The sequence below is a fragment of the Centroberyx gerrardi genome, chromosome 20, assembly GCF_048128805.1.
Source record: "Centroberyx gerrardi isolate f3 chromosome 20, fCenGer3.hap1.cur.20231027, whole genome shotgun sequence".
Lineage (NCBI taxonomy): Eukaryota > Metazoa > Chordata > Actinopteri > Beryciformes > Berycidae > Centroberyx > Centroberyx gerrardi.
In genome coordinates, this window is record NC_136016.1 from 17,921,672 (window position 1) to 17,948,882 (window position 27,211).

The 27,211-nt window shown below is 42.1% G+C and overlaps 2 protein-coding genes across 2 annotated transcripts in view; one reads left to right on the forward strand and one right to left on the reverse strand.

The window, feature by feature from the left end:
• c20h8orf33 (chromosome 20 C8orf33 homolog) overlaps positions 1–27,211 on the reverse strand; it is a 205,115-nt gene that overhangs the window by 86,644 nt on the left and 91,260 nt on the right. The window lies entirely within an intron of this gene.
• Positions 765–25,791, forward strand: wdr90 (WD repeat domain 90). Its single transcript, XM_071926811.2, is given in 42 exon segments — positions 765–777; positions 928–1,019; positions 1,118–1,294; positions 2,385–2,523; positions 2,672–2,842; positions 3,645–3,771; positions 4,889–4,956; positions 5,487–5,634; positions 5,786–6,071; positions 6,265–6,327; positions 6,438–6,506; positions 6,599–6,709; positions 7,015–7,160; positions 7,285–7,342; positions 7,685–7,803; positions 8,277–8,438; positions 8,558–8,688; positions 8,891–9,007; positions 10,459–10,694; positions 11,802–11,938; positions 12,482–12,612; positions 12,873–13,003; positions 13,327–13,488; positions 13,884–14,012; positions 14,435–14,585; positions 14,845–14,970; positions 16,261–16,425; positions 16,538–16,620; positions 16,716–16,818; positions 17,062–17,183; positions 17,737–17,893; positions 18,100–18,290; positions 19,005–19,173; positions 19,418–19,541; positions 20,052–20,223; positions 21,457–21,579; positions 22,272–22,446; positions 23,356–23,486; positions 24,236–24,379; positions 24,521–24,637; positions 25,127–25,208; positions 25,403–25,791. Coding segments are annotated over 42 exon segments (5,616 nt in total). The 3' UTR covers positions 25,561–25,791.

Below are 27,211 nucleotides of genomic sequence, written 5' to 3' on the forward strand. Positions count from 1 at the left end.
ATTATTGTTTTTGTTTTTATTTGATTATTGTTTTCATTATTCATGGATTCTCTTAATGCTTGAGTTAGGCTACATTGCATGATGTGTATGTGGGATGGGTCAGTAACAAAAGTGTATGGGAAGATTTAATTATCATCCAAGTGTTTGATAATGGAAAACTATAATTAAATGTAGTAAACAAAAACAAGTAGTCAACATGTCATGAGAAATGCACTTACTGCACATTTCATCTAGAACACAGATATAGGCCTACGTTAATTTCTTTATAAAGTTTTTTTCTTGTTGATTTATATTTGCCCTTAGGTCTACGCCAAAAATGCCATATTTTCTGCCCTGTTTCGTTTGTTCTATGAACTTCATTACCCAGAAGCCCCACGGAACGTACTGACGTCAAGAGCGACGTGTTGTCGTTGGAAACCGCGGTGGCTGGAGCGGGAGTTGTGAGGATACAAGCAAAAGTGTCTGATAGTGCAAGCGAGGCTCCCATTATGTCAAAGCAAAGCTGTTGTTTACTTGGTATCCAGGAGGAAATACCCTGGCAATTCATAATGATGTGAAACAAAATATGTTTACTATTTTAATCACTGAGAAACGGAGAAGGTTCTTTCAGTTCCATAGCGATTAGAGTAAGCTATCTGTCTTAGCTTTATTTGGCTAATTCTAGTAACATTAGAGCACCAGCTGCTGGCGTTGTGCTGATCTTTGCCAACTGGCAACACGATTGAGACAACAGGTGGATTTACTGTATGCAACATTCTTCATCGATGGCCTCCAGAGGTAACATTAACGTTAAAGTTGCTTGGTTAATGACACACCAAATTATACAGCAATGAAGTTAGACCTACTTTAGCAAAGCTAGCTGTGTTTACCAACAGTGAAAGTCCTAGTTGTTACCATAACCATCTGCTGAACCCTGTATCTTCGCAGTTTGGCAGCATCCATATGTCAACATATTCAAACATGTGAGAGTTGAAGATTGGAAAAAGTCAACAAAAGAGGGGGATGTGTCAACATACACGGTAACTTGCAAATTGTGGCATTTAAACGATATTAAAAAACATTCAGACCAATTAAAGAGCATCTTTTCGTTATCTCCACTCTCCATGTATCCCACCAGGACAAGACACTGAAGTGTTCAGTGTTCCGGATCAGGGGGCCTGTTCCAGCCAGCAACTACATCCTTGTACCCAAAAGCAGTAATCATTCCCTGGGACTAACAGGGCGACATTTCTACCTCCTCTTCAGACCCACTCCTGGCAAATACTTTGTGGTCCACCTGGATGTTGCTGCAGAGGTACTGATGTGGACCTGGTCTGATTTGATAAACCCTGGCACACTATGTGTTTGTGTAATAAAACCCATGGTATGCTTTTTTTTTCAGCGGTGTTGGTTAAGTGGTCATTAATTGGGCTGCTGCTTCTGCCATTCAGCCCAGTCCCTGACATGCCAAACATGTTTGAAATACAAAAACTGAATGGACATTTTGTCCAGTTGCTGTCGTGATGATAATGAAGTGAGATGGGTTAGACCTTGGAATGCGTCACAGTGATCCTGGCTGTGGCATTCAAGTTCTAGAGGATATTAATCAGATGTACTGAAGTAAAATGACAGCTCTTTAGGATTATTAGCTGTTTAAGCATTGCTCTTTGATGTATCCTGCTCAAATTGGCCTTTCCCACATGCTTCCCCCTGTCCAAACTATTTGATAGTTCCTGTGCTGCAATCTCAACTGATGTCAAAAACTTTACTTTATGCACTAGTCACTGGGTAGAAATGTCATTGTTTTTATTTTAAGGAAATTAATCTAAGCCTCTTAGACTCATGATTTCATTACTAGGTAGCCTGGATAATGAAACTAACATATTTTTTTGACCAAGTTGCTAACTTCTTGTGGTGCCACTCATGTTATGTCACAGGAGTTAATTTGTTTTTAATACACCAGTAGTCTCATCCAAAGCTCGGCCTAATTAGCTTTCTATGTAACTGCCATTTCAAAGTGCATGTTTTTAATTTATTTTAATTCATTTTAGTCTGATTGAAATTCAGCACAGGGAGCAATTAGTCCACAATTAGTCAAATTAAATAGTACCACTGAAATATGTTTAACTCCCTCTCTTGAGACTGAGTTTCAATTTGAAGTCCTAATTTGTACAGGACAGGGATGACTTTACGCACAGTAAGATAGATGTTGACATGTTAACAGATAATCAAAACAAAACCCCAGAAATAGGCTTAGTCAGGGAATGTTTTTAACAGTCCAATCTACTATAATTATGAATGCCATATAGTTAGAGCTCTAAGTCGGATTTAAAAAGTAAAGAGATATTTTCTAGATTGTAGGCTACATTTTATCTTTCTCTCTCTCTCTGTGTTGTGCTGTGCAGGAGGGTCAAGTGGTCCGTATCTCCTTTTCCAACATGTTCAAGGAGTTCAAGTCCACGGCCACGTGGCTGCAGTTTCCTTTCCTGTGTGGAGCTGCAAAGGATTCAGTCTATGAAAGCACAGCCAAGTCAGCCAGACATGGTAAAACATACACCTCCTTGTTATTCATGAGCCCAAATTGTTTTGTGGGTATATAATTGTTCAGCTAATGTAAGTAAGTAGAATTTAGATCTAAATAATCGTGCATCTCTTGGTACTGTTCTGATACTATTTATGTTTGTGGGAGCAGATCTGGTGGGTCCAGCCCCCTCTATGGTGCGTTGGACCTGTCTGATGATGGATCTGCAGTACACCCTCTCTGTCTACCTCAACCGCTGCCACAGTCACCTGAAGAGCGTCAAGCTTTGTGCCAACATGGCGGTGAAAAACATGTTCACCAGTGACCTGCTGCTAGATCCTGGTGAGACTCGCTCCAACCAAACTGTGACCGAGGCTATAAACACTGTCTTCCAATACTGGCGCTGTCTGCTGTCTCTCCACCCTTTGTGAAGCTGTTTTTGATGCTGTTGAAATATATTGGAGCCAATGACTTGTACCACGTGGCTGGGGACACAGAGGGAAGATGTAAATTGTGTGTGTGTTTGTGAAAGTCACCAGTGGTTTTCTACTTGTTTGAGGCGATGTTGGTAATGAGCCAAAATCAAAATTGTACCAGTGCTGTCCTTTAAAAAAAGCACTCCAGTGTGTGAGAGAGAAAAACATAAGACAGGGCTTTTCAATGTCATGAAATTGAGTAAATAGCGCCATTATTGGAGCTCTAAAGAGCGCCTGTCAATCATACCCCTCTGTTTATTCAAACCATTCAATAAGTGAAGGACCAAACTACTGCTTTTCTTTGGAAAACATTTGAGTTTCATGAACAAAAGTTATTTGTTTCACAGAATGTTTAATCTCAGTAGTTAGAAAAGGGCTAACCTTCTTTTATATTTTATTTTTTCATGTCATTTGAGAGCACTCAATATCTTTCAATAGAAAAAAACACATTTACGTAACGAGCCATTCAGGATGTCAGTACCATGAGGGCAGACTCATTTTACCCAGATGTGTCCTCAGATTTTTGAGTATACTGTCCTCTTTGTGCATGCTGGACTGGTACAGCTGCTCATTAGGCCAAGGTTGGTTATCTCTTTTTTAATGAAAGTGTTTTTTTTTCCTCTTTCCCCTCTTTTCATCTCCTGCTCCTGTCCTCTCTCTTTCAACAGGAGTGTCCTTCAGTGAAGCCAAGCTGATGGGCCTGGCCTCCTCTCAGGGTACAGGTCCCATGCCCCGGGACATGTCCTTCCCCGTGGCCAAGGGAACCTGCTGGCACGACCTCTACGATTACATCAGGTGGGGTGACCTGACCTGGGAACAGAATATGCGGCACAGCTCATCAGCATAGTGCTAAAGGAAAAATCCATCCTAAAACACTGTAACACTGTTAAAAAAAACAGCTCTTGGTGATGTACGTTGCATTTTTGGGAACATTTTGTGGTTTAGTGGTGTATTTCTCTCATTCCCGTGGATAACTGGCCACCAGAAGTGGCTGGCATGGTGCTACTTTGAGATATTTCCAGCACAGCTACAATGGAGTTTGATAGCAGATTTTTTTTCAGCCATCTAAAACATCAGTGGTAAATATCAGGTTTAGGTGTCAGTCCCTCAGAAATAACAAGAACTAAGGCTTCTTTCTAGACTCACCGATGTTCAACAGTCATACAGGTAGAAATCCATTATAAAAGAGGCAGATACCAATTTTCTCCACTGACATTAGCCTCAATAGCTCCACTGTCATTATCGCTATTGCTCTCTCTACCTGCATGTATAACCCACAGCTGCAAGTTCACGCCCATTCTCTGGGGGTTGTCAAAAGGCATTCTGGGAAATGTAGGAAATCACTGAAGTAGAGATATATGAGGCCGGTTAAAGGAAAATGGGTACACCATAAACATTACAACACCTCATCACAACATAATATGTGTATCACAAATTGATGATATGTAACAGTGTAATGGTATCCAAGGGTGGATTTTTCCTTTTAAATATTGCAGTTATACCTAAGAAGGCAGCGGTGTTCTTTACCCTGAATCATGGGTACGACAGTAATGCAGTGTAGCTTTTAGATAGATAGATACGTGATATATAGTTGAGTAGAGTGTATCGATACATCAGAATAAAAAGAAAAACACAGGAGAAACCATGAAAGATTGCCTACTAGCTCCCTGGTTACCACAAGAGTTGGCATAGCAACCAATAAAGCATATATAGTAATTACCAGCACAGTTGGAAAATGCTTTTGACCAATCAGATTCACTGGCTGAAAATACCTGTTGTTGGTATGCCATGCACCCAGAGGGTACTGGGTCGTTTTTCACATCTACATTTTTGATTGATTTGAAACACTGCAGGTAACTACTGTATCACACAATTACTGTATGGAATTCCTCATCTTGTCCCTTTCCAACAGGTTTCCCTCAGAAGGAGCAAAGCTACCTTTTGACTCCATTCAGAAAGACTGTCCCAACCCTGTGTCTGGTACGTGAAATAACACACTGCTCACCCAACCTCAGCATTTACATTCATACTATAAACTGTGCAGATTCTTGTGGGACATGTGCTATGATTTCTCTCCTCAATACCTTTTTAATATATTTTACATATATTGCTAATTATTTTCCTGTACACATGAATTACAGAATGTTCAGTGAGCTTGCTCTTCAGTGCGTTTACGCTATTCATATTTTTAAAGGTATATTCTCCCAAAAATAGACTATACATTTTATTGAAGTAGTATTGAAGTCAGTGCTCATTTACATGTGCTCCATCTCTACTTTGTACTAGAAGTTCCAATTTTTACCAAGTTTTATTTTGTCATACACTTTGGCCTATGTTATGCTTGTATACATTTTTTTTAATACCATTCATACTTTTTTTTAGATTATTTTTTATCAAAATAAATGAATGAGAGCCAATTGGAACTCTTAAAAATTACCAATCACTGCCAATCACTTCATATGAACTAATGAGTTAATCCTGATACTGTATATACTGTTTGTCTTTCCCAGGGTGTGTCCCAACCCAAAAAATCCCCATGAGAGAGGAGCCTCGCTGTGTCAACATCAGCAAACCAGTGCAGGACCGTGTGTCCCTCATCCAGCAGATCACCACCCCAAAATCAGTAAGTCTGATGTTTACCCTAGAACTGCTAACTTTGTACATTTAACATCTTATATGGAGCCTCTGCGATTTCAATCAGCACGATTTTGTCTGTAAAAGTATGACAGAGGGTGTATGCTTGAGTCTTGGTTTTGTGATGACAGAGTAAGAATAAGTTTTCTGTTGCAGGCTGCTCTGCTTCTCTCAGTTTTACCCGACATGCTGTTCTGTGCCCTCAGCTCCCGAGGAGTCGAACCCCGCTGGTGACCAACATACCCGCGCTGGGTGTAGTCTCCACCGTCCAGAATGGAAAAGCCTCCAAAGAGGACTGGCCTTGCCACAGTGATGACCAACACCAGCGGGAGTCAGCAGGCTCCGCTTCACACCGATTGACATCCAGGCCGCCCTGCGGTGCTGATGACGGAGGCGTACACGTGTACGTGCACCCGGAGGACGACCTCAGCAGCCACAGGGAGGGAAGTGAGGAAGACGAGGTGAAGTTTCATCCTGACTGGATTTTACACTGCTTGCATTTCAATGCTAGATATCACACACTCACTCAGCCACACTCAATGGCATAAGGCAATCCATTCTACATTACTTTCCGCTCTTTTTGCATACCATGTTCAGTATTGTGCTTCATTGTCAATGTTGTGCTCAAGTATGTCCTTGACTCTCTATTTCTAGATTGTGTGCACTGCAGTTTCACACCCTGTCCATCTGTCGTCAACCAAGAAAACCAAACAGCAGGTAGATGAGAACAACAGAGGGAGATAGAACAGTTCTCGAGACACAATTTGTGTAAGAGCTTATGTCACAACATTTTTGCATTTACTTGCGTTTTCTATTTTCCTTGTTAGAAGCTGCTTCCAGACCCCATTCTCAGGCTCAACCGAATCATCGGCTTTGGAGGAGCCACCACCAAATGTGTATGTTCTAATAGAGATAAATTTACAGCTGTAACCTAACAAATTGCAAGGAGATTGATAGAAGTCTAACAGTTTAATTTTCTTCACTCTAGGCCTTGTGGACCAAATCTGGTGATGCAGTGGTGTATCCCTGTCACGCCATCATCATCTCTATGAAGATATCCTCTAGCCAGCAGAGATTCTTCATCGGACACACTGATAAGGTATATATGCGGTGTGATGTGTTGTGCTTACCCCGCAGCAAAATGCCTTCTAATGTGTAGGATGGCAAAATTTAGCGTAAAATTGCACCTGGGTGCTTATTTTTAAATTTTGTTATCAGAGCGAAAGGTGATTCTGGCAGCCTCCTAAACAAGATATTCTGGTGATGCACAGAATTCCTTGCCTTCAAATGAAGCCGCACATCTTGTTTATTGGCAGTAACCTATTTTTTTCTCGTTGTGTTTGGTATTTCAGCAAATTTAAGATCAAGCCACAGTGTCTGTTTTCATGTGTGTTTTCACTGTAGGTGTCTGCACTAGCATTCAATGGCAACACAACTGTGCTGGCCTCGGCACAAACTGGCAACCACAGTGTAGTTCGAGTGTGGAACTACCATAAAGGAAACTGCCTGGCCATGTTCAGGACTCACGCTCATTCATTGTCCTCTCTGAGGTGATCAACTACACACAGCCAAACACACAGTTCATTTTGTTTTATAGATATTGAGAGCTAAGCTAGCTTTGACCTCTCTCATTCACTAATATTTTGTCTTTTTTTTCTTCTCTGCCTCTCAAAGCTTCTCATACAGCGGTGGTGTTCTCTGTGGTGTGGGCAAAGACAGCCACAGTAAAACAGTAAGGACCGCAAATTCTCATTTTTCATAGTGGAAATTCGAGGGCCTATTTTCCTAACATTGTGTGGATGAAAACAATCCACTCTAGCCGCATTCAAAATCTGTAGAGGAATCAGAGAGCCTTGGGTATTGATTGAACCAAATGAAAGATGCTATAACAACACAATCTGTCATCACTTGTCTGATCTAGTTATCATTCAAGATGGACATTGCTACTTATGGTATAGTTGTTTTCACTGCAGATTGCGTTCTATGGGTTAATCTCTGCCATTTGGGGTCTGGAGACTCAGTGAGGCTGTGAGCCGACTGTGTCTCTCTGGCGTCCTAACTCAACCTTTCACAGATGGTGGTGGTGTGGAACACTTTAAATGTCAGTAAAGGAGGAGAGGTGACCGTCTTAGCCAAAGCACACACAGATGTGGACATCCACACCCTGAAGGTTGCCTTCTTTGATGATACAAGGTGCCCTCCCTTGCTCTTTATTTGTATTTTTTGTGTAGATATGATAATGTGAATAGCTAATATAATAGTTTACCTGCACGTCTGGACACATTTCTGTTCATATGTTCTTCCATCTGTAGATCTGATAATGTAAACGGCTAAAGTTGATGACACTTGCACATCTGCTCTGTGTATTTAATAATGTGCAGAGCCAACGATGCACATTTTGCTCACACTGCATATATGCTGTAAATTCAAAGATCTGTATACTGCATTATATGCAGTTATATTATATTAGCATGACAGACACTATATCTTTATCTTCAACTTCCCAGCAGGGATTATTGAAGTTCTATCTTAGTTTATTTTGCTAATATCACATTATTTCAGCCTTCAATTATAATGAGGATAAATGATGGTATAGATTATTCAAACGTGTGGTGTGTGTGTGTGTGTGTGTGTGTGTGTGTGTGTGTATTGGTATCCATTTTCAGGATGGTGTCATGCGGTCGCGACAATGTCCGTCTGTGGCGAGTGCGGAACGGAGGCCTGCGCTCCTGTCCAGTCAACCTGGGCGAGTATCACTCTCTGGACTTCACCGATGTGGCTTTCGAGGAGGGAAACTCTGCTGACCAGCAGCTCGATGATCGCACACTGTGAGTCAGCAAATCAACCTAATTACAGGGTGCCTCCTTCTCTCACTGAAACCATCAGGGTTTACTTTGTTGGAAGAAGTGTGAATCTATTCTGAGTCTTTTTTCCTCTGCTCCCATAGATTTGCCAGCAGTCGGAGTGGCCATATCCTGGAGATTGACTACAGCAGAGTGGTTATTAAAAATGTCAGGAGGCTGCTGCCTGCACAGCAACAACACACACACCGCAGGGAGAAATGGACTTTTAACACAGGTGGGTCTGAAATGAGTTGAGGGAGAGAAAGTCTTGGTTGTTAATGGTCTAGTGGAGGGATGGAGTAGACTGGACCTAAACCAAAGAAAAGCAGCAAGCTAGAAATTTAAAAATGCAGACACACACATCAATAAATGGAATGGAATTTGTAAAGACCCTATGAAGAGTTCTGGACATGTGTGTGTGTTTCTGTTGGTCTCAGGTCCAGGCATTGCCATCAACAGCATCAGTGTGTCGCCGTCATTCTGTGCCACAGGCTCTGAGGACGGCTTCCTGCGGCTCTGGCCCCTCGATTTCTCTGCCGTCTTCCTGGAGGCTGGTAGGGACAACAGAGCCGGCATAACATTTAGCAGCAGCAAACTAACGCTGCCTGTCACTCCTTCACTACAAGCAGGGATAAAATCAAGACTTTGTGCATGGATGATATTTTTCTAGGTTTTCAGGAGATAACTTTTTTCCCCTGCCTTTTTTGATGCTGACCACGGTTTTCAGAAAAACGTTCACATCACTACGATCGCATCACATCACAAACGATCACATCACTATTTGGGGAATCTAGAGATTCCTCTTAAGATTACAAAAAGATGTCAGAGGCAATCTTACTTTAAGGGGAAATGCCACTGAAAATGTCTGTAATCAAAGGCTGGCTGAAAAATTTTGAGAACCATCAACATTTTAAATTCTTAAATTGAATGGTATTTGCCCTCATGAAAGTCACTGTTACTTAATGTGGCCTCATTGGCTATACAGGTACATAGCTCAGCTGTCCTTGCTGATCTAGTAAAACTGACACACCACTACCAAGCTTGTTTGATGAAAATATTTTATCTGGATGTGCAGAGACTGTTTGAACAAAGACTAGCTATCAAAACATTGGATGCATTGCACGCATGAAAGGGGTCAAAGCTCATCCGCTGGCATTTCACGCCGGAATCACACTTAATCTGAATGTTGCTGCAGACTGTGCAGCGCTCCATGCAAGGATACCATGGCTCAAAGGTAATGAGATGAAATTCGTGGTTATTTGTGGTTATCGATTGTAGTATTACAACATTTTTTTTTTTTTGTTGCAATTTTGATTCACTGATGAATTGTTTTCATCAGGAAAACTTCACAGACAGCTATTATAAATGAAGCATTTGTTTTGATTTACCGATGTATAATCAATGCATAAGTAGAATAAATCCGACATAATGCATCTGCAACGGAATTATGCAGCAGCAACAGATAGTCTCATTTGAAATGAATGAACTTCCGTCAGATGTTTAGATTATAAAGTGCAATCTGGGTGGAGTGCAGTTCTGAGATATGGCAAAACTGTTATGTACATCCTTTTAAATATTTAACCCCCAAAGGTTCTGTAAAAAAAAGACACCATACAAGCATGAAGTAACATTCAAAGATCATGAATGTGTGGAGAATAGAACCTTATAATTCCAAGCTCACTCATTATGCTGCCGTGCATCACCCAGGTGGGTGCTACACATCGGTGGTGGATGAGTTGAGTCCCCCCCCCCCCCCCCCCCCCCCCCCCGATATGTGAACCGCTTTGAGTACTTAGAAAAGCGCTATATAAATGTAATCAATTATTATTATGCAACCACAGAAACTGCAAATCCGTAACATATTGGTCAGGGTTTTATATAATATAACACATTTGCGCAGACACTCATATCCACACATGCAGGTTTGTATTTTCACTCACTCACACCCTCACACAGACCTCCATCTATGTGCAGGATTACTCAGACGCGTGTCACTGTTTTCCAGAACACGAGGGGCCTGTGAGCCTGGTGTCGGTGTCGGCGGACAGCCTGCAGGTTCTGGCAGCCACCTCCACTGGTAACCTGGGTTACCTGGATGTGAGCAGCCGGGGCTACAGCACGCTGATGCGGTCGCACACAGACAGTGTGCTCGGCTTCAGCGTGGACGGCATTCGGCGGCATCTCACCACAGCCTCCTGCGATGGCACCGTTCGCATCTGGAATATGGATTCCTTGCATCAGGTCAACCAACAACATATACAACTGTTATTATCCTTTTATTACGTCTGAATCCTACCGTTTTTACTTTTTTGGTATTTAGTTTTCAATGTTTCAATAGGGCTCATGGGCGTCATTTTATTCCTTTCAGAATTCCTTCTAAAAGACGCTTCCTTTTAGTTGATTGAACCAGCTAAATAGCTTGGGTCCAGCAAGATAATTTTTTTAGTTATTCTACTTTTTTCCATCTTGTGTGTGTCATGTCTTTCGCTCCTCTGTACTTGCTATCAAACTTCATTACGGTGTGGTAAAAATCGTGTTCTACAAATCATGTACAGTATGTTCAGAATCTAATTAGTACAAGCAAGTAAAAGCTGTATTATTGTGAAAATGTAACTTTAACTGTAAAGCTTCACATCGTAGCTGAGATTTTTCACACTCCCACAATCCTCATCTTGTATGCAAATTAATTTAGATTATTCTCCTTACTACCATAGGAGACATTAAGGCAGCAGATCAAACAGGGAACCAGAGGGCTGAGATCACATTCAAATAAACTGCTAATTATGCCATCGCCATGGGACTGTACACAATCTGTACTTGTTCTCTCTTCCATTGTAGAACATTTCCAGACCATGACACTCTGCCCTCTAAAGGAATTTTTTTTGTCAAATGTCCTTTATGTGTTGGATTCAATGCAGTGCTCTCTGATGGCTTCCCTGTTAGATAATTATACTCTAGAGATGGAGTGACAGATTTATTAAGACACTGCTCATTTGCTGGCGAAACTGACCTGGCAGCCCATAATTACTCCCCATTTGCTCTCTGTGACTGCTGTGAATTTCCTGTCTGTGCCCTGTTGTCTTAATGACTCCATTCATTTCAGTCATAATCAGCACCACAATATTGATTCATAGCATGCAATGTTGCAGATTTTCAGTAAATGTGTTACAGTAAAATATTGAAACAGTCATCAGTGCTACAGGCATATGCACTGATTTTACCATCTGGCCCAAAACTCCCAAGTATTTATCTTTAAATTGAAGAAACTGCCATTATCTCTGTTTTCTCAAAATTGGCCTGTATACAGTATAACTGAATGCCCGTCCTCCTGTTGTCTCCTGTGCACAGTTGTATGACTTCATGTCGGAGGACAGCCCCTGTTCTGTGGCCTTCCACCCCAGCCAGCAGGTCTTCTCCTGCGGCTTCAGCTCCGGCATCGTCAGGGTCTTCGACATCTCCAGTGCCAAGCTGCTGGCTGAACACAAGTACGTCCAATAAAACCTGGAAGCTGGCATCTGGGTCTGATGTACACTCTATTGAATTTGCTGTGGTAGATAAGAGGACTTAATTTAACATGAAAAGCAAAATCATTCAAATTTATTACATTTTCACTTTTTTTCACTTTTGATCCATGAAATTTGATTTTGGACAACTGGCCACATAACCTTTATAGGAGAAGAGAAGACAGTAGGCCCTGCAATTCTAATTTGCAAATTCAAATTTAACAAATAATGCCATTTTTGGTGTTAAAGGGCTTTTAGAGTGACCTCACCTTCAGGTTCAGTTTTGTTTTTTTTCTTTTGTTTTCAGCATTAGAAAGGAAAAATGTTGTAAACAGTTGAGGTGGAGGTGTGATTTACAGTATTTTTTTGAACACAGAGCTATCAATCCAATTATTTTTTTAACTACTTCATTTTCAACTGTTTGCAGCATCCAGAAGGTAGTAATGACTGTTTTCTGTGTGCTTGGGCGTGTCTGTGTGTGTCTGTGTGTCTGTGTATGTGTGTTTATTTATATATATATTAAAGGCAGCACAGAGGAGAAGTGGTGGGCCTTGCTTTCTCTCCAGATGGGGAGTTCATGTACAGCGCTGGCTCCCTGGGCTCTCTTACACTCTACAACTCCTCTGAGGAGGACCACCATGTGATCAGAGTACTGTGTATGTAAACACACACGCACACACACACACTGACTGACGCACAAACACACTTGATGTTTGTGATTCACTTGCTAACTAACTAGCTAAGGCCAGCCCATGTTAAGTGAGTGGACTTTAGCCAACTAGACTTTCCACCTCGACAGTATTCAACCAGTGTTGGTATTGCTGAACAATTTGAATTGCAGCCATAAGTTGGCATATCATGCAGTGCCCATTGAGCTGCACTGTTTGTTTGATTCTTTCTGTCCCTGATTGGCTAGGTAATGTGGTGGCCCGAGGCACTGAGCGCGCTCCAGACGCTCTCACACTGAGCAGTGACAGCCGCTGTCTGGCTTTTGTCGGGCCCTCGGAGTACATTGTCACCATCACTGACGCACGGTCTCTGGAAGAGGTATAATGCACACTGTCACCTTTCAGCATGACGCCCTTTGGTGTGTACTAGCTCAGCTAATTTAAGACAAGGTTTGACTTGGAGTTATGACCAGGTGGTGACAGCTATCACCCTTTGTTGAAATGATCTCTCTGAGGGTTTTCACAAGGAACAAGTAATTCACAAATCACCCATTTAGATGTTTATAAGACCAACTAATCGGTTTGAAACAGTCTCCCATTTAAAGTGTATTCACAAATGCAGATTGCCTGTCACCTGAGCCTGAGCTTTGTCATGTTGTTGTTCTTTTGTCAATGTCTCCCCATTGCCTCGTCCCTCTCTAGTTACTCCGTGTGGATGTGAGTATCTTGGACGTGGAGAGCACCAGTCTGGACTCTGCCTCGAAGGTCTGCTTCTCTGCAGCCTCCGCTGGACACCTGCTGGTCGCCACTTCTGCTAACAAGATCCTCTGGGTTAGCACCAAGACGGGCCGTCTGCTCCGAGAGGTAACACCGCTGAACTTTAACACATTAGCTGATCGTGTTGAAGACAAAAAATCTCACTGTATGAATATTGCTACTAGTACTGAAAACTCGGAGTCCCTGTCTGTGAAAAATCAGTCCTGTGATGCCTCCTGTTTGGTGGATGTCTGTGGTTTGTCAAGGATTCAAGAGGTAACAGTGTAGAAGTCAACACTGTGAAAGTGGATTACTTGTAAATAAGTGAAAGAATGTTCAGTCCACTCTAAAAGGTCATATGTGATACAGACATAGTTGTAACTACTATCTTTCTCCACCAGATGCGATGCTCTGTGGGCATTTTGTTACTTTCTATAAACAGCTTTTTTGTGAGTTCCACTTTGGCAGTGCTTGTTGTTGCTGAATGGATACCTCCCTAACAGGTGTCCAAGGTGCACAAACACCAGTGTTCATCTCTGGCAGTGAGTGAGGACAGTCGATTCCTGCTGACAGCTGGACACAATGCTGTGAAAGTGTGGGATTACAACATGCAGCTGGATGTCAACTCGCAGGTAGACAAACAATGAATTAATTTGTCTCTTTGGAATGAGTACTGATTTGAACGTTGACTACAAATTCTCCGCTGGTTATATTCCATAAAGTCAATACCACTAGCTTGTGTATTTGCCAAGTATGAGTCACATAAGCATCTAGGCAATATTGTGATTGAACCCAATGCAAGATATTCTGAGACAGAACTTGTTTATTAAAACATACGAACAGAAAAATGAACATCTTGTGAAGACAGCAATTTCACACTCTTTAACTTAAAGCAGCATATGACTCATATGTGATGTGAAAAAATGTATCACAGAAAGTATGTTGTCTTCGGCAGTTTTAGTATTGGAATTCATGTTCTGGCTGCAGTGTTTGTGTTTTTTCTGGGACGGTGTCAGTAGAAGTCTAAACATACTGTATGCTCTGTCTGTACCAGATGTTCATAGGCCACAGCGAGCCCATCCGCCAGGTGAGCTTCACCCCTGACCAGTTGGGCGTGGTCTCAGTGGGAGACGCCATATTCCTCTGGGATTTCCTGGCACACCCTGCAGATTCTCTGACTGACAGCCGGTACTAATCCCTGTTGCGTGTTTGATTCTTCTGATGTGATGTGTGTGTTACACCTTGTCACACATGTTAGTTTTCAGTGCTTAATGTCCAGTGTGTTTTGTCTTCACTCACAGCTCATCACTCAAAGTAAGCTATGTCTCGCCTCCCAAATCAGGTAAATTCACTTTATTGATTTCATACAGTCTTGTCAGAATGACAAAAATGTTACCTGATACAAATGTTCTGATCACTAACAAATGATTTGCTGGTTCTTTTGTTTTCCTGTATCACTGTCAGCTCAACCAGAGGCTGAAGTGAGTGGAGTGCTGCTGTCCAGTGGGATGCCTCGACAGACGGCGCCCCTCCCCTCCTCACCGCCGCCACAGCTGGACATCAGCGCAATAGACCGGGTTGACCAAGACGGTGAGGATATCTATTCGACTTTTATTTATTGCTATCTATATGAAAATGCAAGGAAACTGAATACCTGCTTGTTCACACTGTGAGCTACTTGGATGATGGGTCACTCTATTCTGACCGATTGTGGGCGGTGAGAGAGGCTCCGATTGCAGCTGTGTTCTCATGTAAACAAAGTTTTGACCAAGTAAAATAAGATATGTATTTATAAAGATCATCTATTTTTTGCTGCTTTGGTATTGCTTTTCATAACATTACATTGTTTCAGTGAGTTAATACCGCTAGCTAGCAAGTGATAATTAGGTAGCATTAATTGAAATATACAGAAAAAAACCTCAGAATTACTTAAGAGCTAACCGTCAAACCCAACAATGGATGCAACCATTCTCCAAGCATCATTTTTAAGATGTTTTTTCCTGAACTGAGAATTGGGAAGCTTTGAATGGCTGTAATCAACCTCACATCCATTTTTCACTTGATAGGAAGAACTATTGTTCATGAAACAATGACACATCGGTGGGGAAACAAGTAAGCACAGAAATCTGATTGGCTGTTGATGGCTGATGACCGCAGAAAGTTCAGCCAAGGCCAACTTTTCTTGGCCAACAAGCTTGTTGACCATACACATATCGGCCAAGTTTCCCTGGTCACTCAGCTCTTTAGGAAATGAATGAACTTCCAGTGACTTGTTGATCATGTTGCTCGCAACATGGAAGCACAGTAAGAATTGGCAAATGCTATGGAGGTTTACATTCAGACACTGCCTCATGATGCTCACAATTAAATAATTCTTTCAGATCCGGCTAATCTGCAGACAGGATACATATCCACCAGGAATCTCTCTTTAAAGCACTGAGAGCTTTGCATATTTTGTAGCACTGAGACTGGCAAGCGGCAGAAGTTTGAGATATTTCAACTTTTTTTTCTTTTTCTATTTTTTGCCCAATTTTGATGTTGCCAGTTCCTGATGTGCTCCACGGTCCCGTCGTTGTGCAACCCTCCTGTCGGCTGGGGAGGGTGTAGGCGACCACGTGTCTCTCCCCGTGTTTCTTTTCACCTGCCGGCAAGGAGGAAATATTTCAGCTCTTAACAAAAGAAGGCCATGCCGCGAACAGGTTTTCAGTGGTTGCTTAGCAACAATAAGAGCCACGAGCAGCATTTCCATCAGGAATGCTTTTAGTGCTACTAGCTAAAAATAGAGGTGTCCAGTGGACACGGGCTTACTGATAAGGTTTGTTTTCTTGCTCAGTTATATTTTGCTCTCTCCTGTCTCCCTCCTCCCTCTCCCTCCTGCAGCTTTGGGCTCCCTCTCTCTTTGCGACGATGCCCAGTTGTCCCCGCCCGTCCCGCAGCCAGCTGCTGGTTCTGGTTCTTCCCCTGACTCCAGAACTGCTATCTCCTTCCTCAAAGTCACAGAGCTGGCCAACTCCTCCCCACTGAACACCAGTCAATTGGATGATGGTAAATACCCCATTCAGCACTAACAGTGAATGGACAATATCTCCATTTGTGAAGATTTTGTGATTAATTTGCACAATATTTCTGTTTAATTTGATTTTCATGGCACATTTAGTTGAGTTGAAAGGGAATAAGCCAATACGTCCAGACTGTTACAGGCACTTTAATCCACGTTTCAAGACCTCCACTCTTGATCAGGTAAAGAGCATGATATAGATTGATATATTATAGTTAATAAATTAGTTTGTTGTGTGTTTTAGAAAGATCACTCTTCATATTTCTCTGCGATCCAGGCTGCTGTGGCTCCCCAGCCAGGAGAGGAGGGCATGAGGCTGAAAGCAGTGATTGGCTACAATGGCAATGGGCGGAGCAACATGGTGTGGAGTCCAGACCAAGGTTATCATCAGAAACAAAACTAACTACAACACTATGACTAAAAAGTAAAACTAAACTAAAACTGTCAAACACTCTGAATAAGAAGTTGAAACTAAAATGGGAATAAAAACTAAACTTAAAAACCTGAAACTATAATAACCTTGGCCCAGACAGAGGTAAAGCTGCATCTCTGATCTCAGCTGTTCATCAAAAGAGGCAGTATCTGTTTCTTTTGGCTTATCCAGACATTCAATTCTGTTGCAGGATTATTTGCGTACTCCTGTGGCTGTGTGGTGGTGGTGGAGTATCTTCACACAGGACATCAGAGACACTTGCTGGGCCACACTGAGGAGATCTCTACTCTGGCAGTCACAAACGATGCACAGGTACCTCTCTCAGCTCCAGATTCAAGAGTTTAGTGAGTGTAATGATGAATGAAGGGATAAGATACAGTATATCTACCTTAGTACAATCTTGTAAGATTTTGGGTCCCTGTGGTGATTTTTCAAACCACATTGGGTTGGGAAGCTTTCATCTAGTGAGAGTCTACTGTGGTAAAAATGCCTCTAATTTGTAAAATACTTCTGAAAATCAACACAAAGCACTGCTGATGTTTTCTAACAATATTTATTTATTTATTTTTTAAAGTGAAATAAACACAAAAATGTCCAATATTTGACAAAATTTGATAGGAAGTTAGTGCTTAATTACTTGTGTTTTTGTTGTTATTTATTTTATTTTTTTCATTTTTAACTCACAATGGGTTTGGATTAGATGTAACTGACTTCAAAAATCCTAACCGCTACTACCATTGAGATTCATGACATGGTAGGCAACTGTCATAAATCTTGGCTGTATGGACCAAAATTGCATCCTGTGTCTGCTGTGATCATAAATTCAAATGAACGGCGCTCAGTGTCGGTGTTGTCTCCCCTCCAGACCGTGGCGTCAGCAGCAGGCGGCAGTAGTGGCACCAGGAGCCTCATTTGCATATGGGACGTCCAGAATGGAGCCTGCCGTAATACCATCTCCTACCACAGGGGGACGGTGCAGAGCCTCGCCTTCTCCAGGGACGACCTCTTCTTCCTCTCTGTTGGTTAGTAAAGTAAAGCTGGAATAATTGTTCCTGAGGATCTAACAATTGGAATACATTTTGTTTATTCTCAAAACCGCTTTTCTCATACGTACTTCCACGCATTACACAGTCATGAGAATTCACTTGAGTTCTCTCAAATGTCACTGCTGTTCCCCATTGAATGCCTCTGCCAACACTGACCGCTGACGCCTCCCAACGTCCTGTAGGAGACTTCTCTGACCCCGAGGTGGCGCTGTGGAGCAGCAGGACCTTCCAGCTGCTGTCCAGTGTGAGTGTGTCCGGGCCGATCCACGACGCAGCCTTCAGCCCCTCAGCGGCCAGCCAGCTGGCCTGTGTGGGCAGCCAAGGAGCTTTCTTCTGCCTCATCCACACCCATGGCCTGGATGTGGACCTCAAGGTACACAGCCACTTCAAACTCACTGAATCGTAGACGGATGAACTTATGAGTCGTTTGAGGACTCACTTTGTCATGAATTGTAGTTCAATGGTCACAATGTAAGTAGAATGCAATAGTGTTGCATGGTGTACCCAGTACTGAAAAAAACACTGGGTACACCACATTTTTCTAAAGTTTTTAATGTCATACTTGCCAGCTTGCAAAGAATAAACACTTGCCCACGTAAGTAATTCCTTGTGAAAACATTTTGCAGAATTATACACATGCAATGTTTTAGCAGATACTAATGCTCCAGATGATGTTAGATAATCCTATGCTTTGTTCTGTGCTGTTTTGTTGCCAGCATGCGAGAACATTGTGGCTGTGCAATGGCAAACAATGTACTGCAGGGAAATGGTTTCAGAGTAGAGTATTTCAAATACCCTCTTTAAAAGTACCACCATTGGCATTTTGATGGGGAAGCAAAGTTTACAAGAATAATTACAGCAATTACTGAATTTTAAGTCTTACTCTATGTTATGTTATTTTATTTATTTTAATACTTTGAGTTTGTGTTTTTGAATTGCCTCCATTTAGCATACAGTCACCTTTTTTACAGTGAGGGAAACATAGTTGAGGGTAGCAATGGTGTCAGTTGATGGAATTTTATCATTCTTTGCTACTGATTGTATTTGCATAGGTACATAAGCATTGACCAATCCGTCACCCTCGTAGGTCCAGAGGGTGAATACACCAGAGGAGGTGGGTAATGTGGAGCTGACGGCTCTATGCTACCACACCAACTCCATTCTGTTCACCGCCACCAATCAGGGACATGTTTGTGCCTGGGACGTCAACACACAGCGCTGCTTCATGACCTGGGAAGCTGACGAGGGAGAGATTGGTACAAACGAGTCTATATCCTGGTCATTTTCTGTTTGGTCAATAAATACGTTTAGAAAAATGGTGTTATTGGTCCACAAAGCATGATTTTCTTTCAGTGGTTTGTATTGATTTAAGGGGATGCTTTTAATTCAGTTGGTAAAACGGTATGAAATATTCTTTTCCTTTTTGAGTGTTTGTTTTGCCTCATTTTGGTCTCGGATTTCTGTAAATAGAAAATGGATTGATGTGGTTTCTTGCTGCAGGAGTGCTGCTGTGTCGAGGGAACCGTTTGTTGACAGGCAGCAACACCCGCTGGTTGCGGCTGTGGGGGATCGAAGCTGTGCAGGGCATGAAGCCTGGGGGAGAGGTCTCCAACACGGAGGACAGGTCTGCAGCTCATACTCTGTAAACATCCTTCACCTGTCTCATCTGTGCAATAGCTTATTTTCTTCAGGTATCTCATCTGATGTGTCTTTATGTGTATTTATAGCAGTTATATTTAAAGACCAATGCTGAAGGTGGAGGATGTCGACGGCTCCCCTAACCATAAGGGGCGTGGACGCAAGTGTAAAATTATAGATGATTGCACACTCTGTGGTGCTTTTTAACTCCCTGCTGGGCCTGATTGGTGGATTGGTGGACATGTGTAGTGAGGTGCAAAAAATAATATCTCACTACTCGACAGAGAGAAAAATATACCTCCAATCCACCAATTTACAAGAGGAATTACTGTATATGTGAACTGGTTAAGGATGTTGAATATGGCATCCTCTCATCCTCCATCAGGAATGTTTACCTGTTTGTATCACGTATATTAAATACAGCAGGTATTATCCTTATCCTGAGTCTCCATGTAATGACTAGTCTGTTCTCTTTGGTCACCTGTGTGTCCATCAGTGGGGCCCTGGTGGTGCTGGAGCAGGAGATAATGCTGGACGGGACGACGGTCAGCGCAGCCTTTGATGTCACAATGGACATGGGCATCGTTGGCACCACAGCCGGCACACTGTGGTACATCAACTGGGTGGACAACAGCAGCATCCGCCTCGTCAGCGGGCACAAGACCAAGGTATTAATGTGAGCTTTATCACACGGTCAAATTAAATTTAAAAAGCACCTTTAAAACAGCCGTCATCACCAAAGTGCTGTACAAAAATCCCTGCACAAATCGACACAGACACACACTGGCAGATCATACGGAGTCAAAGGCTAAAGAATAGAAATGGGTTTTGAGATGAGTTTTGAAGGCGATGGAGGGGACAGACCTGATATAATGCGGGAGGCTGTTGTGTCAAGGGGCAGCAACCGTGAAGATGCAATCCCCCTTAAGCTCCAACCTCAACCGCAGAACATCCAAGAGCCCCTTCACCAATTACCGAAGCTTTCTAGGCACCTAATGGGAACGTACAAGATCAATAATATAATTTGGGGCCAGAGCTTTAAAGACAATCAGTTGAATCTTACAATCAATTCTGAAGCACAGTGGGAGCCATTGAAGAGAGGCCAGCATAGGGGTGATGTGGTCCCTCTTCTCAGAGCCAGTTAGAAGCCTGATGGCAGACTGAGTCTCTATCTACAAGAGAAATTCAGACAGGAGGAGATGAAGGAATGAGTGACATTCCCAGATATTGGAACGAGGGAAAACATTTGATTTTGGAGATGGTTCTAAGCTGGAAAAAAAGCTGGCTTTTACTACTGAATTGACTTGTTTATCAAACTAAAGGTCTGACTCAAAGATCAGATGGGATTGTGTTTTTGCCATCAGGCCCCCTAGACTGTGTAAAGCCCTGCCTGAGGAACTAAGGCTAGCTAATCGAGTACCATCTTTTACATCATTTCTTAAAATATATTATTATAGACTTGTAATTGTTTTTGATCTGGCTCACTTTCATCTATTTCATCTATTTTTATATCCTTGTTTATTTTACTATTCTCTATTTTCTGCCTTCCTGTAAAACATAAACTCCGCTTTTAGATAAGTGCAATACAAACAAAGATGATGATGATTATTATTATTATCACACCAAGATTTTTGGTATAAGATTTAACACAACTCCCTAAGTGGTCCAAGTTATTTGTAATCATTTTGATGGAATCAAGGGGTCCAAATAAAACATTTTCAGATTTTTTTTTTCTCATTCAGCTGGAGAATGTTTTGGGCCATCCAGCATTTATATCATCAAGACAGTTCGGGAAATTATATAAATTGAATAGATTTATAGCAGGAGATAAAGCTGGGCATCATCTGCAAGGACACACTGGCTTCACCTTTGGTACTTTTGTGTTCCTCTGTGCTGTCCAGGTGAATGACGTGGTGTTCAGCCCGGACGAGAGCCACTTCGCCACCTGCGGGGAGGACGGCAGTGTGAGGGTGTGGTCGGCCCCCAGCAACGAGCTGGTGGTGCAGTTCCAGGTGCTCAACCAGGTGAGGGAATACAGTCAAGTGAAGACTACACATTATATCAGTCATTTAGGGAAAGATTTAACATGACTAGTGGAGTTTAGTCAAATTTAAACAAGAGGAATTTTCAGTTTTACATTTACATTCAGACACTCATCCAGAATGACTTAAGTGAATCCGCAGCTAGGGGTTCAGTGTCTTCAAGGACAACTGAATTTGTGACTTCTTAGTTATAGACAGCCTCTCTAACCTCTTGTCCATCCTCAGCAAAACATTATGAACAGGGTTCCCACTGGTCATGGAATTGGTGTATTTCAGACAGGGAAAGTCAGGGGATATCGGATTTTTAGCAGAATGTGTTGCACGACTTGTTTCACACATTTATTGCCGTAGATGGTGGTTTCCAGCTGTTTTTCTCCACAGCAAGCCCAACTGTAGAGGAAGCCAGACTGTTTACCCCTTTCGAATATTTCTGGGCTGAAAAACCACATCAACAAACCCGGAAGGAATAACGTGTTTAGGTCATGAAAGTGCCCTGATGGAATTTTACATCAGGGCCTCAGTGGGAACTCTGTGTAAAGTTCATAGGTTCAACGTGTGTGTTTCTCTTTGTAGTACTCTTTGCAGGCAGGCGGTGTGTGGGAAGATGACATAAATGGGTACAATCAATCTGCACCGTGACTTAATACATCCTCTCTCTGTCCTCTGTGGGTCAGGGCTGCGGCTGTGTGTGCTGGAGCCCCGTCCTCAGCTCCTCTAAGGGCAGTGCCTGTGTGGCAGCGGGCTACAGCGACGGGACGCTGAGGATCTTCCGGCTTGCCTCCTCAGAGATGGAGATGAAGCTGAACCCCCACGCTGTGGCTGTCACCGCCATCCAGTACTCTGCTGATGGTGAGAAAGGACAGCACTATCCACTCAAGCCGCCCAGAGAAATTTGTATCTGTTTATAGTAATTGTACTACTTAAAGGAAAAATCCACACTCAAATATTCTTACACTGTTATATATCATCAATTTGTGATGTTCAATGCATTCCAGGAGTTATGTTGTGATTAAGTGCTGTAATTTAATTTTTTTGATGTACCCACTTTCCCTCAATATGCCTCATCTACTTCAGTTAGTGATTTCCTATGTTACCCAGAATGCCTTTTGACAAATGCCCAAAGAACGGGCATTAACTTGTTGGTTTCAATCAAAGGAGGATGTATGGGCGTTTAAATATAGCCATCTAGCCAACAAATCTGTGAACATTGGGGCGTGTTTATGATCGCAGCTAAGCCCCTTACTCAAGACGCAACATGTGGCTGCATTGCATTCTGGTCTATTGAGGCTGCTGTCCGTGGAGAAATTGGTCTCTCTGCCTCTTCTATGATGGATTTCTCCCTGTATGACTGTTGAACATCGGGGCAAGTTGATGGGTCTAGAAAGAAGCCCTCGCTCTTTGATTCTGAGGGACCGACACCAAAACCTGATGTTTACTGTTGATGTTTTAGATCTCTGAAAAATGTTCTGCTCTCAAACTCCAAAAAATACACCACCAAACAACAAAATGGTCCCAGAAATGTAAGCTACATCGCCAATAGCTGTTTTTTTTAAGTGTTTTAGGGTGGATTTTTCCTTTAATATCAGAATGTTAATATGATAATGGTTAAACGGTCAAAGGAGCAGCAGGGTTGCATAGTGAGGAGGGAGGACCGCCCTTCAACTGGACGACCCAGGTTCAAAATTTCTCCTTCGGGGATCATTAAAGAACCACATTATATTAAAGCTGGTAAGGTTCATCTAGTTGTGGCCCCTGCAGGTCGTGTGATCCTCTCAGCTGGGCAGAACGGCCTGGTGGCGGTCAGCAGCCCGGTGAACGGAGTGACTGTCCGCGTCATCAGGGACCACAAAGGGGCACCGATCACCACCATCCAGTGTGTGAGCAAGCAGGTCAGAATTATCGCCTGTCAATCAAACAGTGTGGGCGGGACTGCAACGTCTTTTTCCTCTCTGATAATGCAGTTTGAGTTTCTGTTCAGTCATGGTGGCTATCGCTGCTCATGCTAACTACTCAATTCTTCTTCTGTTTATTCCAAACAACCTACCCAACAGTGTTGAACGGCAGATGTAAAAGCTTTAGATCATTACTTACAAATGTTGAGTTTTGTTCCAAATACTAGATACTGAGCCTCTGAAAAAAGTGACATGTACTTTTAAAAAAATAATAGCCAGACAAAAATGTTTTACTTTATATCCGCTATATTTGTAGAGATACTGAATAATGAACTTCAGGTAATGTCTTTCTTCCATAATGGATACACATTCACATTCATTTTTGTAAATGAAAACTTTAAATGCACTTCCACTTTCCACCCCATGTAATTTTAATGGGAAATTGAAATGCCATAAAACGTCTCCAACCTTCTTCAGTGCATGTGCTGCTGTTTTCTGCAAGCCCCAAATAGAAAAAACATTCTCTGACATTTACTTGCATCATCTCTCCTCTGCTTCTCCTCGGAATGAATGCAAAATTATGGAAATTAGGTGATACTAAGGGTGCATGTATGACGTAAAATGAAAAAAAACGAACTGAAGAGCTTTCTCAAATTCTTCCACTGCTTCTCATGACATTTTCTGCCATTTTTTTTTGTCATTTTATGACATTTATGTCTGAAGCTATTTTATATTCTTCTCCCTAGTACAAGGAATTTGGACTGGAAGGAAACGAGATGTGGTTGGCTGCCAGTGCTGACAGGCGCGTCAGTGTGTGGGCTGCTGATTGGTTGAAGGATAAGTGTGACCTCCTGGACTGGCTGACATTTCCTGCTCCTGCCTATTTTGGGGTACCATCTGTGTTTTAATTGGTAGTACTTGGTAATGACTATAGATGGATTTTGGAGATGTGCAATAGAAATAAAGTTTGTTATTATTGATTAAATGTTTGACCATTGACCATCTGGTTGTTTGTGTTGCCACATTAGGAGGATGACGGCCCGCCTCCCAGCCTGGCTGCCTTCTGTCCCGCCGACCCCGGCCTGGTGGTCTACACCGGCTATGGAGTGGAGAAAGAGCTGTCCTACTACAGCCTGGCTAAAAAACAGGTACCACAGCTCAGAGGTTATCAGCATTTTTTGCTTGTGAGCCCTTAAAACGAAGCAATGCCTACTCACAACCTCCTGTCACAGGCTGCAGTGGTGAACAGTTTAACCAAAGAATGATTTTCCCTTTTCATGTTGTTTCATTTGATTATCAGAGGAGGCCTAGAGGCTTGAAACTAGTCAGTATTTAACAAGAAAAAAGCAAAAATTAGACGAAAATCAGAAAAAATAGACATGATAATAACTTTGTATAGCAGAAATGTGTTTTTTCCTGTTCCATAAATCATCTTGCGACCCCTCCGAAATTATCTCGCGACCCCCTTGGGTGTCCTGACCCCCAGGTTGAGAACCACTGCCATAGCTGACGTTCCCCCCTGAACTACCTGTTCTATCATTTAACCAAGATGTCTCACACCTACACTGAGCAGCTGCTGTTGACAGAATATCCACATGCATGTGTAATGTTACACACTCTGCCCTTCACTGCTACAGGTAATAAAGAAGATTGCGCTTCCCCACTGGGCCACGTGCTTCAGCCTCTCCAACATTCATCTCATAGCTGTGGGATCAAAAGGTGCATTCTGCTCTTCTTTGTTTACCATTAAATCTAACAGTTATATAAAGTATACGCTTGCCAATAAATGAGTAACTTTAATGAGATTTAATGAGCTTGGAACATGTTTGTAGTTAGTTTCTCTGGACAGTTCTTTTGTTAAATGTGATTGGTTCTCATCCGAGTGTTTGATGTGCACCCGGTCTCTTCTTCAGAGCGAGTGCTGAAGTTGATCCGGTCCAGCAGCGGCCGGTTCCAGGACTTCCTGCACCACAGCGACTCCCTGCAGACTTGTCACTTCTCTCCGTCTGGGAAGCTGCTTTTCACCGTGGCTCACAATGAGATCCTGCTGTGGGAGGTGCAGGGTCTCTAGACGACCTTCCAAACCAGAAAGGACAGTTGGTTTGTGTTTGAAAAATGTTCGATATGGACTGACAACTGAACAAGGTTGTTAATAACTTAAGTGCACTAAGTGTCAAGTTCGTCCCCATGCTCACGTGCCTGAATGTTTTTTTTAATAGAGGATTGATGAATACATTTATGACATTTTATGGGTTCATAGACTTTTTTTTTTTCTTTTTAGAAAAAAAGATTTAATTTATGAAGAAGCTTCCTGTATTTGCTACACTGTTTATGACATGAATGTCATTTTGTTTAATGTGAATGGTTTCAAAATCTTTCAAATACACTTCTTTTTTTATATTAAATTGATTATTTTGTGTGTGTTAAGAATTATTTCTAGTGGTTTTGAATTTATTTTAGGTTTTCTTGCTGCAAGTTAACCACCATTGTGTGAGTTTTGGTGAGTGGATGAACATTTCTGCTGTTGCACAGTAGTAACATTTAAGTTGATTGTCAGTTTGTGACTGTGTTCTTATAGGTTTGTATTCCCTTTGTTTATGTAAAAGGTGTTTCATTTTGCATCATGGCAAGAATGCTTCACCTTATACTGTTAGTACATTTGTGACCAGCAGCTCTGGTGCTGTGAAAGAGTCTTCATGTTTTGGGGAAAGAAATGGCTTTGATGAGGAGGTTAGGACTGAGAGTAAAGTAAATATTCAGAGCTTGTTAAGTCCACAGTGTTCCCAGCAATTTCCATTTTTGCCAAGGTGACTATCAGCCTGGCACACACCTGCTTAAACATCCAATTCAGTGGCTCAGTCTGTCTGTCTGGATTTGGAGGTTTGGACTTTCAAGGCAGCTTATGGCAAACTAATTCAAAGAGTGGCCCTGTCCTTCTCTGATTAGCACTCATCTTGATAACATTGGGCGGGACAAAGGCTCCAGGACAAACCAGGTAGAGCAGGCTGCCTGAACATCAAGCTGCCTCTTGCAAAATTTGTGTTCTTACTTTTGCAGAAACAGGAGATGCAGTCGAGCCCTGCTATTTGCTCTGGCCTGGATTGGAGGCTTTGAATAAAAAGGAGCATGTAAATTGAAATCCTTAACGTGAGATAAGAGTCTGGCTGTGCTCAGGTGTTGCACACAAAAGTAAGAATACATTGTTCAAGTTGTTCAGTGTTTGCTCAAGGACACTTCAGCAGCCTGGATGCTTTCTGTCGAGGGACTTGAATCTGGGTTTAACAGTTGGAGGACAGTCTCCCTAGTAATTTGCCCTTAAGTATTCAGAAATTATGTATACACTGACATTACCTCCCAGTCTGTTTTACTGAGAGAAGCCCAACACTTTCCGCTTCAAATTCCACTAATGATGGTTCAGGTACAATCTCCCTGTCTCAAATGGTGCAGTCGTGGTAAGAGAGTCGGCTGTGTTGGTGTGATTATATCTTCACAAAGATTGCCTAATAAATCAGTGAAATACATTATTTTATCTTTTTTTTTAGGGATAATGCACATTAATCAACATTACTGTAAATGTGCCAGTGTTTGCCACCCAGCTATTTTTCAACTGCTGTCCCCAGGCATGATGTTAAATAGCTATTAAAAAAACAATTAATTTATTTCATAAAAAGCAGCAAGATTGCATCATGCGGGCAAAATAAACCATGGCAAATACAGAAGGA